The following is a 15,462-nucleotide window of genomic DNA, read 5'->3' on the forward strand; positions in this document are numbered from 1 at the left end:
CATAGGTAAATATACATGATTCCTTTCTTATTATTTAAATACCTTTTAAAATAATTAGTTACACAAAAATAATCACAATGTATGTAGGGTTTATAACATATAGAAGTAAAATATGTGGCGACAACAACACAGAAGATGTTAGGAGAGAAATAGAAGTATGCTGTTGTAAATTTCTCATATTATACACTCGATAGTAGACTGTTAAATATGTATATTATAAGCTCTAAAGCAACTACTAAAATAACAAAACAAAGAGCTATAATCATCTTACCTATGAAATAATAAAAATAATCCAAAAAGAGATAGAAAATAAGAAGATGAGAACAAAGAATGTGGAACAAATAGAAAACAATTAGCAAGACAATAGATTTAAACATAACTATATTAATAATCACATTAAGTGTAAATGGTCTACATACTCCACATAAAAAGAATTGATTGTTAAATTTGGAGGAAAAAAAAAAATCAAGACCCAACTGTATGCTGTCTGTAAGAAACACAGTTTAAATATAAAAGCACCAAATATGTTAAAAGCCAAAGGATGGAAAAGTATATACCACACTAACCAAAAGAAAGGTACAGTAGCTGTAGTAATACTAGACAAAGTATATTACAGAGTAAAGAATATAATCAGAGGTAAAGAAAGTCATTTCATAATGATAGAATGGTCAATTCATCCATATCACAAAACAATCCCCCAAAAGGTGATGCATCTAGTAATAAAGTTTCAAAGTACATGAAACAAAAATGATAAAACTATAAGGAGACCATTTTAGTGAAGAACTTCAATAAAGACAGGAAATCAATAAAGACATAGAAGATTTAAGTAATGGTATCCATCAACATGACCCAATTGATATTTATAGAAAACTCCACCCACAAAAGTAGAATACACATTCCTTTCAGGTGCACACAAAACATATCCTAAGATAGACTATATACTGGGCCATAAATTTAAAGTCTTAATGAATTAGAAAGAATTTGTCATACAAAGTAAATTCTCTGACCACAATGGAACTAAACTAGAAATAAATAACATAAAGTTCTCTGGGAAGTTTCTCAATACTTACTAACATACTTCTAAGCAACCCATAAGTCAAAGTATAAATCAAAATGAAAAATAGAAAGTATTTTGAACTGAATGAAAATGACAAAAACAGAACAAACTTGCAAGATGGTACTAAAACACTACTTTGGGGAAATTTAGCACCAAACCCCTGTTTTGAAAAGAAGAAAGGTCTCAAAACCTCAGTTCACATATTAAGAAACTAAAAAAAGGAGACCAAACTAAACTCAAAATAAGTAGAAGAAAGGAAATAAAGATCAGAGCAAAAATCAATGAAATAGAAAACAGGAAAGCAATATAGAAAAATCAATGAAACAAAAAACTGTTTCTTGCAAACATAAATAAAATTGATGAGTTTCTAGTGTTTTCAGGAAAAAAGAAGAAAAAAAATACCAGTATTAGGAATAACAGAAGCAACATCCCTGCAGATTCTACAGATATTTAAAGGATAATAATGGAATATTATTTAAAAAAATTTATGCCTATAAACTAGACAACAACTTAAATGAAATGGACACATTTCTTGAAAATCACAAACTACCAATGTTCATTCAAGAATTTGATGACTTGAATAACCTTATATCTATTAAACAAATTTCTTCCTACAAAGAAATTTCCAGACTCAGATGGTTTCAATGACAAGTTCTACCAAAATTTTAAGGGAGAAATAATATTAATTCTATACAAACTTTCCCATAAAACTGAAGGTGAGGAATACTTCTCAATTCATTATCTGAGATCAGCGTTATCCTGATCCCAAAACCAGACTATTACAAAACAACCAAAGACCAATATCCCAACAACTGTATATCCATGTGCAAGAAATAAACTCCGATTCATACTTTGACACAATTTACAAAAATTAATTCAAAATGGATCACGTGCCTAAATATAAAACTAAAAAATTCCTAAAAGAAAATATAGAAGAAACCCATTGTGACCTCATTAGGGAAAGATCTCTTTGCTCCAACACCAAAGCATGACCCATAAAGGAACAAACTGAAAAATAGGACTTCATCAACATTCAACATTTCTGATCTTTGAGAGACATTTTTAAGAGAACAAAATGACATGTCACAAACTGGGAGAAAATTATATTTTTAGATTATTTTTTTAAGTAGTGTTCACACCCAACATGGGGCCCAATGTGGGGCCCAACATGGGGCTTCAACTCACAACCCTGAGATCAAGACCTGAACAGGGATCAAGAGTTGGATGCTTAACTGACTGAGCCACCCAGGCATCCCTATATTTAATTTAAAAACATACCTCCAGATCTCTCTTTTTCTCTGCCATTATGGTGTGTGCGATTGACTGTTCCTCATCATGTTTTCTCATGAGACTTTTAGAATCAAGGGATTCCTGGCCAAGAGACAAAAGCAGAATCGTCCCATTTCCCAGTGGATTCAGATGAAAACTGGTAATAAAATCAGGTACAACTCCAAGAGGAGGCATTGGAAAAGAACCAAGCAGGGTCTGTAAGGGATTACACATGAGATGACACACATATTTATGCTGCATGAAGGTCACATGCTCATATCCTATCACTCTGTAAACATCATTACTACCTGAACAGTAGACATGTTTCATTGGGGAAATGATTTTTCTCTGTTACTATGCTTCTGCACCAGTAGGTTAGTTCAGTAATAAATATGTGAGACCTTAAAAAAAAATACATCCAGAAAATATAAAGAACTCTCAAATTCAATAATAAAAGATAGACAACCAAATAAAATAATGAATCTTGAGCACACCCCAGGGTGATCCCTAATAAGTCATATCCTTGTATAAATGCCTCCCCTGAGTACAAGTAGAACCTATGACTTGTTTTTAACCAATAGATTATGGCAAAGGTGATGAGATGTCACTCCCCTGATTACCTTATGTTACATAAAACTCCATTTTGGCAGACAGAAGAGAGACAAATTCACCTACTGGCTTCCTGAAGAAGCAAAAAGCCATGTTTTGAACTGCCTCAGAGAGAGCCACATGGCAAGGACCTGCAGGGAGCCTCTAGAGGTAAGAGTAGACTCCAGATGAGACAGCTAGTAATAACCTGGGGCCCCAGTCATACAGCTGCAAGGAAATGAGTCCTGCCAACAACCTGATAAGCCGGATTGTAGATTCTCCTGTAATCAAGCCACCAGATGAGAAATCAGCCAGAAAGACACCATGTTTGCAGCCTGGGGAGATCCTCAACAGAGGACTCAGCTAAACTGTGCCCAGACTCCTTACCCACAGAATTCATGAGATAATAAGTATGTACTTTTTGTTATGCAGCACCAGAATACTAATACAATGGACAAAAGTTTTGAAGAGACACTTCACCAAATATAATATATGGGTGGCAAATAAGTACATGAAAAAAATGCTACATATAATTAGTAATTAGGGAGCTCTAAATCACAACCACAATGAAATAATACTGCATACCTTTTAGAATTGCTAAAAGTTGTGGCAAGGATAGGGAGAACCAACACTCACATACACTCCTGGTTGATTTGTACAATGGTACAGCAATTCAGAAAGCAGTTTAACAGTTGCTTGAAAATTAAACATACATCTACCTTACAACCCAGTCATTACTCTCCAGGGTATTTACCCAAGAGAAAGGAAAGCATATGTTCACCCAAAGCCTTGTACATGAATGTTCACAATACTTTTATGTGTAGTTGCTGCAAACTAGAAATACCCCATGCAGCAATTGGTGAATGGATCAATACACAATGGAATACTACTCGATAATAAAAAGGAATAAACGATTGATACTCACTATAACATGGATGAATCTCAAAATAATTATGCTGAGTGAGAGATGCCAGACAAAAAAAGAATGTGTACTATAGTATTCCATTTATATTAAATTCTAGAATGCAAACTAATCTATAGTGACAGAAGCCAGATCAGTAATTGCTTGAATGCGGGGGAGAAGCAGGAAGAAATTACAAAGCAGCACAAGTAGACATTTGGGAGTAATGGAAGGATAAGTCATCTTGATTGTGCTGATGGTTTCACTGATGATTACATATGTCAAAACTTACCAAAATGGTGCAATTTAAATATGCATGATTTATTGTGTGCCAATTATACCTCAATAAAGCTGTTAAATTTTTAAAATAAAAAGAATTGGGGGAGAATGACAAAGGTGTATTTAGATAGGATGTGTGGAATCCTCTCTGCGGAGGTGCCATTTGTGTAGAGGCCTGAAAGAAGTAAGGGGATGAGTATCATGAGTGTCTGGGGAGAAAAGCATTCCAAGAGGAGGGAACAGCAGGTACAAAGGCTCTGGGTGGGACTCTGCTTGGCACATCAGAGTGTAATGTGGCTGGGACAGTGAGCAAAGGGCAAAGGTGAGGTCAGAGTGGTAGGGAAGGACTAGATCATGTAGAGTTTATTCTGAGAGAGATGGGGATGTACTGGATTGTTTTGCACTGATTTATGACATAATCTGACATGTTTTAAAATTATCGTTCAGAACCACAACTATCATTCTCAATTGTAAGGAGGAAGGGCAGAAGCAGGGAGACAGGAGGGTGAACTACTGCACTAGTTAGGTAAGAGATCATGGTGACATTGCTGCAGGAAGGTTGTGGTGGAGGTGGGGAACAGGGGTTGGAGGCAGGATTATTTCAGCAATAGGGCTGCCCATTCCAGTGATATGCTGGATATAGAGAGTGAGAGGAAGAGGGAAGTCAGAGATGATTCTAAGGTGTTTTGTCTGAACATTTGGAAAAATTAATTTGCCCATTACTAAAATGGGGAAGTCTGAAAGGCCAGTTTCTAAGATGTGTTCAGGTTAGGATGTGTTAAGTTTGAGGTGTCTATTACACAACCAAGTGGCAATATTGAGCAAGCTGGCTAGATGTGTCTGTGATCAGGGCAGAGAGGTCACAGCAAGACCCGGGATATAAATCTGAGGAGCAACATAGAGTACAGGTGTGAGAACTGAGCACTGGGCATTAGAAGGCAGGAGCAAGAGGTCAGGAAGGAGAGGGAAAACCAGCAAAAAGGACCATTAACAAACAGTAAGTGTGAGCCAAGGGAGGAAAGTGTTTCAAGAAACACTGTGATTTAACTGTAAGGAATGCTGCTAACAGGCCAACATGAGGACTCTGCATTGACCACTGAATTTAGCAGTAGGCCACATTGGCAGGAGCTATTTCAGAGAGGTGGTAGAAGCAAAGGTTTGATCTGAATGGCCTCACAGGAGAATCAGAGGCTAGGAAGTGGAAGCAGCAAGTTACCAGAGAGTTTCACTGTCAAAGCAGGCAGAGAAATTGAAGAGTAGCTGAAGAGGTATGTGTGGGTCACGGGAGGGTTTTTTTTTTTTAAGATTGAAGATATTATTATAACATGTTTGTATTCTGATGGGAACACTGGTAGAGTGTAGAGAGGTAAAAATTAATGATGTAGGAGAGGGAGGGGGAGGGACAATTGCAGAAAAAGTCCTTGAGCTGTGGGAGCAGTAAGAGATAAAGATGAGGTGGTGAGAAGAATCTAGTTGTGGCGGGCTTTTGCCCAAATTTACCACTCCAGATCCAGGGCCAGGCAGGAACGTCAAATTGATGAGTGTCTGTGATACCCCAGGAGCCTCCTGGTTATTCTCCTGAACCACCCTGGGAGGTGTATAGCCTCACTGTACACCAACTGAGGCCAGAGGGGTGTGATGACCTGCTGTATTACCCACAGCAACCCCAGTGACACCGAGACTGCAGGAGGTTATCCTGGGAACAAGGATGCCCGCTTGCCCCCTACACCTCCCAACTTTCTCATCATGATGATATCCAAACACTGAATCTGCCCTTGGGCAGGCCAAGACTGTGCAAAGCAGTTTTATTCTCCCCACTTGTGCTGCCCTTCAACTACACAGTGCAATGTGGACCACTGGTTTTCTCACCACCCTGTTTCCCCACAAATATAAAATCACAGAACACTAAAGTCAAACAAGACCTCAGAGATCACCCAGTTCACCTCTCATTTCCATAAAAGGAAACTGAGGCACAAGATTACATAGGCCCATGCTCAAAGGCAAGCAGAGCAAACTGTCATCTCATTGCCCATGAGCTGTCAAACATCATTTCCCCCCCTTGTCCCTAGAGATGTGAGTGCATACGCCCATGTGTACAAAATCGATTTGAACATGCAAATTGGCTACATCCAATTTCATCCAACTGTCCTCGAAATTTAAGAGCTCTGCTGACATGCACAGAGCCAAGAGTAAATTGTCCCCCTGAGAGAAATAGTCTTGGAAAGGGCCTCGGGTGTCCCTGTCCAAAGTGCTAGGAAAGCAGAGGCCGTGAGAAAGAAGCTTGAGTCTGCCAGGTCCTCTCCTTGTGAAAGGAGAGAAGAACAGAGGCTAGAGTTTGGGGTGGAAGCAAATAAAGGAGTCCCCTGAAATCCCTCTGACTTAGAAATGTATTGACACCTTCCCCTAGGACTCCCACTGGGGTTGTGCTCTGATGTAAACGAATGTTATTCCAGAGATACAGGATGACAGTGCTGAACATCCCTGCCTGCCATGGGTTTATTTAGAAAGAGAGTGGAGGAAACAAAGTTTAAAATGGCACTGTGACTCTCAAGAAGACCCAATGACATTCCCTGAGTGCCAGGGAACAGGGCATCAGTTGCCCTATGACCTGACCTTCTGACTTGACAAATGGATTCATCCAAAAGTAGATAAATCAAACTCCACAGATAGATTAAAGCAGTGATTTTCAACCACTCTTTTAGAAGCAGAAATACTGTCTGATTCAGAAAACAGTAAACACAAAGCTACTGTACTTGAAGCAGGAGTGGAAGCCTCACAGCCTGACCTTGGCTGATGCCAGACCTCAGAGGCACTTCTGTAGGATTTTTAGAAAAAGACTTGAAACATCACTAGATTAAGTTAACTAACAAAAGTTCTGTAAATCTCTGCCCCGTCTCATTCGTTGGCAGGTAAATAGCCCGGCCCAGTCTGAGTCTGTAACAAACCACATGACTACTCCCCCATAAACACCTCATGAGTAATGAGGCCCCTGACCCTTGTTGCAAAAATCCTTGGTCACTGACAGACCTGAATCGTACCACGTTTTTTTTTTTTGTTTGTTTTGTTTTTTACCACACCCTGCTCTTTTCTACATTCTTCTTGCAGCTTCTGAATGACCATTATGAGCTGGCTCCATCTCTAGTCTCCACCCCACCCTGGCATATGCCTGGGGATGACCTCATGCCTCTGCATGAACAGACCTTCAGGCACCTCTCTGTAAACAGATGCTGTCAGTGGCCTGCCCAGATTCCTATTTTGGTGGCATCCTGCAGCAAGCACATATACCTCTCTGTGAGAGCTTTTTTTCAGTCTGCAAATCCCCAAGGCAGTCCAAAAATGCTGAGCCAATGTGCCCATGAGAAGCCATCAGCCAATAATTCTTGGAAAAGATAACTCTGAGGAATGCCCTAATCTGTTTCTAAGTTTCCAAGTGGAATTGATCCCATGTTCCCACAATAGTAACTTGCACAATAACGCACCCTTTCCAGCTTTCTTCCCTTCCCTGTACCACATCCCCACTCCCCTACCAGGGCTTCCGAAGATCAACTCCCAAATAAACTATATGCATTCATACCTTTGGCTCAGGTAATGCTTCTAAGGGAACCCAACTGAAGATATTTAATGCTGGAATGGAGGTAGGAAAAAGACCTTCAGCATGAGGTTCTGGAATACGATAACATACCAACCAAATGATAATGAGGACCCCATTGCTGATAATAAGTGGAAAGGTGACAACACTGGTATGCTTTAGCATCACAATTGCTAAAACTCTGTGTTGAGATGAACTGAGGTGGAATGCAGATGAAAGGGAAGGCACTGACTTATACAAAAGGTCTAGCACAGTGCTACTCAACATACAATCCATAGGCCAATGTTAGTTCATGAACTGTTTGATACCAGCCTCTGACAAGTACAGAAATTGAAAAGAAGCATATGGAAACTTTTATAGTAAACTGGCGAAGATATTTTATGTCTTGTTGAACTTAATAATTTTAAAAATTATTATTGCATCATGAATGTCTTTCTTATTTAATTTTTCTAGTAATTCATCAGTCCACAGAATATTTTCATTTATTTTTAGAGAGTTGGGGAGAGGCACAGAGAGAGAGAGAGAGAGAGAGAGAGAGGGGGGATCTTAAGCAGGCTCCATGCTTGGCACAGAGCCCTGGACATGGGGCTCAATCCCACAACCCTGGAATCATGACCTGAGCCAAAATCAAGAGTCAGACACTCAATTGACTGAGACACCCAGGCACCCCCACAAAATATTTTTTAATGATTCCTCACCAATAGATGGTCTAAGAAGTACTGGTCTAGACTTAAAAACTAGGGGGGTGAGGATAATTATGGCAATTGTGGAGTTGGTTAACTGTTGTTAACTGCCACCAAAGCTCTGAAGGAAAAATATAACAGGCTCAGCTCAAGTAACAATCAACTTAAAAGCCAGAAGGCTTCCAGGGCCATGTTAAAGAGGTCTCATCTCCAGTGACTGAGAGACGGACTGAGCTGAAAATCAAGCTTAAAACCTGATTGTAAGAGTGGCAGACTTACAAAGACGATTGGATTCACAGTCCCAGCATGCCTTCAATGCTAACAGCAGAAACCCAGTAAATGAATGGGACTCAAAGACCCACCATGAGGACATTTGGGTTCATAACCTTGAAATCCCACATTCCCTGAATCTCTGGGCCAGCAGAAATACCCCTTCGCCCCACAAAGGAGACAGGCTTTCATTTGTCTAGATCTATGCAAAAGCCTCACCATTGCTAATGGCTTGCAAAATGATACTTATCCTCTTCAAAGGGAATCTGCACCTTCCATCATTGTTTCTACACAAATATCTAAAACCAACCCCCAGCATGACTTGACTAGGGAATCATGTCACTTCTTAAAGAATAAAATAGATTATTCAGCAAAAAAGTAATTCAGCCTGTTGGCTGCAAGCCCAACAGGAACGTGAAGAATATGCCTCGGAATGGAACTTGAGAGTGCCACAGTGGCTGGGTGGAATACAAGGCTGGGTGTGGACAGTTTATTGATAGGAGAGCACTTTCCCATGACTCAGGATTTAGTACCCTGGCGAGGACATCCAAAGCCAGTTCTAACACACTGTTGGCATGGCTCCTTGAAGCTTGGAAACAATAAGAGTATATGTAGTGGAAATGCCAGAACTGCCTTGGCAGAGTATTGAAAAAGAGAACAAAAGGCCCAGAGAGGTACCCTCGTTGGAATGAATTCACTATGTTAGACCAGAGAACACACTAACTGACTATGTTCCCCAGAAGATCCCAGAGGACATTCCCTTCACTAAAGCAATAAAATATTGGGGCACTTTGATCAGAAGTTCAGTGGTAGCTATTGCCAGAGGCCAGGGAAAACAGTGGGGGAAGCTGCCATGGCTCCCAAATGTCAACACAGCTAAGATTTTGTAATAACCAGGACTAAGTCAAAAGCAAAGTGAATGCAATTACATGATAGGAAGCAAGGTTGGAATGACAACCAGAGGGAAGCCTTGACCTGTTGGGGTCTGTTGCAATGACTAATAATCCATGATGTTTCCAGAGGTGAGATAGATGCTCTCTACCAACAAAGTTATTGCTTGACTTATGTAACCAAAAATTATCAAGAGGTGTGAACAGAATGTTGATGTCAGCCACCACAATGAAAAATTATAATCCCCTATCCAGTTTTCAGACCTGAGCTAGTTCTTGAACCCAGAGACCATCAGTGGAAAAAGAGGACAGATCCCCAAAAGATCATGAAAATGCCATGAAAAATATACACAGTAGCAATATTTCCATTCCTCTCCTAAAATAACTTTGGGGCACTTAATAGAAAACTGTATGCTGGGTAAGAGAGAATTCCCAGAAAGTTCAAAGGCTTTTGGATACATGTCTTAGTGTATTGATACTGATACCAAGGGACACAGAGTGGAAGCATACAGATGCCACGTAGTAAATGGACTCCTGGATGATGTCCATTTCACAGTGGGTCCAGAGGTTTTCAGCTTTACTCTATGATCATTTTCCAGGTCTCCGAGCATATGATCCAGGTTATTACACCTCCCTATTGGCAGAACTCTCACACTGCCTCCCTAACCTATGTAGTAGAGTCATTACAGTAGGAAAGCCTAAGTGAAATTCTTCTCCTGACACATACACACATACATACATACATACCCACACACATACTCAAATATATCACACATTCACACATACACAGAGACACACACATACATACACACTGGACCAAGAGAGTAAAACTGAAGCAATACTGCATCTTAGATGGAATGCTAGAGACTAGTGTCACCTCCAAAGACTTAAATGATACAAGACAGTGGTCCCATCATATCTCCCATTTAATTCATCAGCAAAATCAGATTGATCATGGAACAGGAAAATGGACTACTATAAATGTAACCAAGTGGTAGCCTCAGTTGTAACTCTTTTTGCCAGGTATTTTTAGTAGAACAGATCCACATGGCTTCTGACACTTAGTATGTGGTTCTCAAACTGGTGAATACATTCTTTTCAATCCCCTTCAAGGAGGATCAGGACAAATTTGCACTCCCCTGGAATGCATAGCTTACATTTTAATGGTCTTTCCCAGATCTATTTAACTTTTCTGTTCTCTGTCACTGTATAGTTAAAGGAACCTTGATTTTCTGACCATGCCACAGAGCATCAGACTGACCCATTATACGGGTACATAATCATAACAGGTCTGGTGAACAGGAAGTGGCAAGTAGTCAGAAGCCCGGCTAAGACATGTGCACCAGAGGTGGATGTAAGTCCTGCAAAGACCCAGAGGCCTGCCACATCAATAACTTTGTAAAGATCCAGTGGTCTGGGGTATGTTAGGATATTTCCTCCAAAGTAAAGGAGAATTCATTGGACCTTGAGCATCTACCTTTAAGAGAGAGGCCCTTACTGGGGCACCTGGATGGCTCAGTTGGTTGAGTGTCTGACTTTGGCCCAGGCCATGATCCTGCACTTTGTGGGCTCAAGTCTCACTTCAGGCTCTGTGCTGACAGCTCAGAGCCTGGAGCCTGCTTCAGATTTTGTGTCTCCCTCTCTCTCTGCCCCTCCCCCACTCTGTCTCTCTATCTCCCAAAAATAAATAAACATTAAAAAAGAGAGAGAGAGAGAGGCCCTTACTTGGCACCATATGACCTGGAAGATTCCATGATGTTAGCAATATCGAGGGTAGATAACAATGTAGTTTGGAGTTTCTGGCAAGATTAAGCAGGAGAGTCACAGAACAAAACTCTAGGATTCTAGAGCCAGGATGTGCTATCTGCAGCAAAAATCTTCTCAACATTAAAAAAGCAGCTTCAAACTTGCTATTGGGCTCTAGCAGGGACTGAGCATCTGACCTGACCATGAGACATCAAGGAACCATGATATCAGAGCTGTCCATCATGATCTGGGTGTTTTCAGACCTACCAAGTCATAATGGAAATGACACATCAGGGAGCAGGCCCAAGCAGGTCCAGGGGCAAAAACAGCTGACCCAGATCTTATGTCACCCACTTCTGTTGCACCAATGTGTTTCCTTCAGCTCACAGTTAAGTAGTTCCCATTAGCAGCTGACAGAAAAGGAAAACCCTGCGCCTGGTTCATAGATAAACTGTCTCCATATACTGGTGTGAGCCAAAATGGACTGTCTCCCAACAGCCTGGAAAAGAGGGGGCCCTGAAAGTCAGCAGTAAAGGGAAGTCCTCCCAGTGGAGAAGGCCTCAACTACTCTCAACTGATCACCAACATGATATGGTGGGAGAAGGGGCCTGCAGCAATGGTGTTCACACATTCCTGGGCAGTGGTGAATGGTTTAAAGCTAGTTATGATCAGGGGTCTGAAAATATCAAGATTGGAAGATGGGGACAAAGTGTACAGATTTTTCTCAATGCCCACCACAGAAGATACATTGCACAACCAAATGGACAGGATTCTGAGATTAGTTAGCTTCTGCCCTTGACCCTCATGCCTGATCCTGAGCTTCAACGTGGTGCCATCCCTCAAGGAAACCAAACAGCTTCATCATAGCTTGTCCCTTATTTCTAATTCATTCACCCAGAAAGATATTTTTTGTTCTTATTGTACTGACACATATATTAGGAATGGCTTTCCTCTTTTTGGCCCACAGTATCTTGGTCACTATACAAGGACTCCCATAGTGTCTAATTTACTGTTAAGGGATCCTGCATAATATCACCTTGGGCCAAAGTCTCACTTTGTAGTGTGAAGTGCCTTGATGGGCACATGAGCATAGGACCCAGCAGTGCTACCATATGCCCATCACTCTAGGATGGTGGTCTGATGGAGCATTGAAAAGGCCTCATGAAGTTTTGGCTAAGCACCAGGTTGGTAATAACAACCACAGGTGTTGGACGTGAAGTCAAGATGCACCATACTATTTGAACCAATGGCTAATTTATGGTGTTGTGGCCCCAGAAGTAAAATACATGGGTCTGAAAACCAAGGACTGGCAGGAGAAGTGGCCCTTCTCACCATCCTGTAAGATGTGCATCCTGACCCTGCAACTTTAGGATCTGATGCATCTGGACCCAGGGTGGGGGACAACTTCAGAGAACAAAGTAATGGTTCCTCCAGCCCTAAAATAAAGACTGCAGCTTATTTGTGTTTCCTCATGCCAGTATACCAGCAAGCACAGAAAGAAGTTATCAAACTGGCAGGGGAGATTGACCCTGGTTATCATAAGAAGTAAGGACTTTTGCTACATATGGGGGCAGAAAGCAATATGTCTGCAACTCAGGCAATTCACCAGAGGTGCCTCTTGATAATCACGAATGGACAATTGTGGCAGCCAATGGCCTGACAAAGTCCTAGTGCCCAGGGTCTCATCTTCTCGGGGATAACAGCTTGGTCTATCCCACCAGGCAAGCCAAGAGGAGCAGAAATGCTGGCTGAGGAGGAGAAGGAAGAATTGGTGGTAGAAGTGCAATATGATGAAAATCAAGTCAGCCTCCATACCAACTATAGCAGCAAAAATTCCAGTTTGTCTCACTAACCTTCTAATTTTTTTTTCCAGAAATTGTAATCCGTTACCATTTGGAAGAAGCAGTGAGGACATAGCAAACTGAAGCATGAGTGGATCAGAGTGGTATGAGGGGTGAACCACAGCAGATGCAGTCCCGGCCCCTAGACCCTAAACACTGCTGCTCCAGACCATGCCCATGGCACCCCACTGTACTTGCAGCCCTCCCCCCAGACATGCCCAGACTGCTGGGGAATCAATGCACCCAGAAGCAGCAGCAGCCAGTACTGGAGTGTTGGAGGTGTTGGAAGATGTGTACTCAATTTTCTCACCCTTCAGGTGGGATAAGTCTCCAACATGTTCCATACTATTCCCCAGAGCTCCCCAATGGGACTGAGTCTCAGTTTCCCACAGATGTCATCTGCCTACCAGCTCTTCCCTGTCCTGCCTCCTTTCCCCACTCCCCTGTTAGTGCTACTTGAGATTTCCTCCTAAATAAATAACTTGCATTCAAATTTTTTGGCTCAGTTTGCTTTGGGAGAAACTGAACCTAAAACATTCCCAGGTGACTCCAGTTTCAATCTCCTTCCTGGACTCTTCCTGTCAGAACTCCACATGTTTAGCCCAAGTTCCAATCTCTCTCGTAGACAACCTCATCTGCCCCTGGAGAAAGCAACTTCTGGGTTTCTCTCTTTTTAGGTCATTTTGCAGACCCCACAGCAATCAAGTCTCCCTGTCCTCAGCAGGGAAGCCTCCTGAATCACTGCTGTGTCAGGTCAAGCTTGCTCAGGAGGCCCAGGAAGCCTGGGGTGGCCAACACTCTGCACGTTGCTTGAGTCTAGCTAGGTCTGTGAATTCCTTGGACAAAAACATGCTATAGGGGAGAGCATGACCTCAGAGATGCCCTTTTGGCTGTGCTCTCTTCCTGCAACTCAATTCCCCACTGGGATCTGGGTGGTCTCCTGCTCATCCTCAAAACCAGCAGCATCCATCAGGCCAGTCACTATCTCCTCATGAGAGCCTCCTGATAGCTTATCTCTTCAAAAGCACTCACCATTCCTTTAGGGGAAGGGACCAGGGTGACAAAACTGCAACTGGGAAATTTCAGGCACCATGACACTGGGTTGGGTTGGTTTTCTGAACTTGCAGAACCTTCTCAGTGTCCCTGAGATCACACCATGTAGAGAGCCATTGATTCCCCTATGCGTACAGCATGTGAGAGAATCTTTGTGAACTGTTGGCTCCTGGGCTCCAACAATGGAAGAAGAGAATTCTACCCTAAATCCCAGCATCTGAGGAAGGGGAATGAGAGAGGCCCTAAAGGAAGTGGAGGACAGAAGAGAGGCATCCAAGGGAATGAAATGAAATAGGAGGCAGGACAGAAGGGGCTCAGGGGAAGAGGAGTATGGGAGAGAAACCACACACTCGATCCCAGACAAACAAAACACACATATACACACAAACAAAGAGAAACATCAGCAGAGACCACAAATGAAATTTAAAGTTGTTATGGCAACCGGAACAGGTGGGTGGGCACTTGTGCCTACTGAATTTACAAAATTAAAGTAAGCACTGCATTTGCTAACTAATTAAATAATGCCTTCCAAATATTTCTAATCTCCCAGCCATCAGGCATGGAGGAGGACAGAGAATGCAGAGAGTTGGAACTCCTATTTATCTACTTGGGGGTCTAGAGAATGGCCTCACTAAGGTGGCTCTGGTGGAGGACAGGAAGGGGCTTTGGGGAGCAGGGGTGGAGGGGCATGAGGAGGTCCCTTCCTAATAGGTCAAAGCCAGCTCCTGCAGAGTGCAGACAGAACTCTCATTTGGAGCCTCCCAGAAGAAAGATGGTAAAAGGCAGGGCCAGCCCAGCATGTGTGCCCTTGGCCTAGGTCATTCTGTCATCCCCTCCCACCCACCCCCACCCAGGACTACAACAGGAAGAGGCTGGGTTATGTGGGGTCCCAGGAGATTTGCAGACCAGAGCCCAAGCCCTCTGAAGCACTGTGAAGCTCAAAGACACCAGTCAAATAAGGCAGCTGGCTGGAGAAGAACATTTTTCTTTCAGCATAGGGGGTGGGTTGGGTTTATTTAAGAAAAGAGAAAAAGAAATCTCTACTAGGAATCAGATGCGCCATCTTAGCTGATCTTCCCTGGGGAAATAAATTACACATAACACTGTACACAAACACAGCTCCAAACACAAACCCAGCTGGCAGCACGGTGCTGCTTCTCTCCCTGGGGAAATAAATTCCACTGTCTATATATCTCTATCTATAGATACATACACAGAAAAGGTCACACCATGTCTCCTTCAGTGCTCCTTTCACTTGAAATTAAACAATAATTGTTTTAGTGTTTAGTCTCCAGC

At 42.1% G+C, this 15,462-nt stretch overlaps 1 protein-coding gene across 1 annotated transcript; it reads left to right on the forward strand.

Annotated features, from left to right (window-relative positions):
• Positions 1–2,392: 2,392 nt before the first annotated feature.
• On the forward strand, positions 2,393–2,548 carry LOC124521345 (60S ribosomal protein L39-like). The gene has a single exon (XM_047092452.1). The coding sequence runs from the start codon at positions 2,393–2,395 to the stop codon at positions 2,546–2,548; it is 156 nt and encodes a 51-aa protein (XP_046948408.1).
• Positions 2,549–15,462: the final 12,914 nt, after the last annotated feature.

This window comes from Lynx rufus, unplaced genomic scaffold, assembly GCF_022079265.1.
Source record: "Lynx rufus isolate CCGP_SWC_20201006 ecotype Redwood Valley unplaced genomic scaffold, mLynRuf1.p SCAF_3, whole genome shotgun sequence".
NCBI lineage: Eukaryota > Metazoa > Chordata > Mammalia > Carnivora > Felidae > Lynx > Lynx rufus.

What these genes read in the sequence shown, in the direction of transcription:
- LOC124521345 (XM_047092452.1), top strand. Translation starts at nt 2,393, where the DNA reads ATGTTTTCTCATGAGACTTTTAGAATCAAGGGATTCCTGGCCAAGAGA.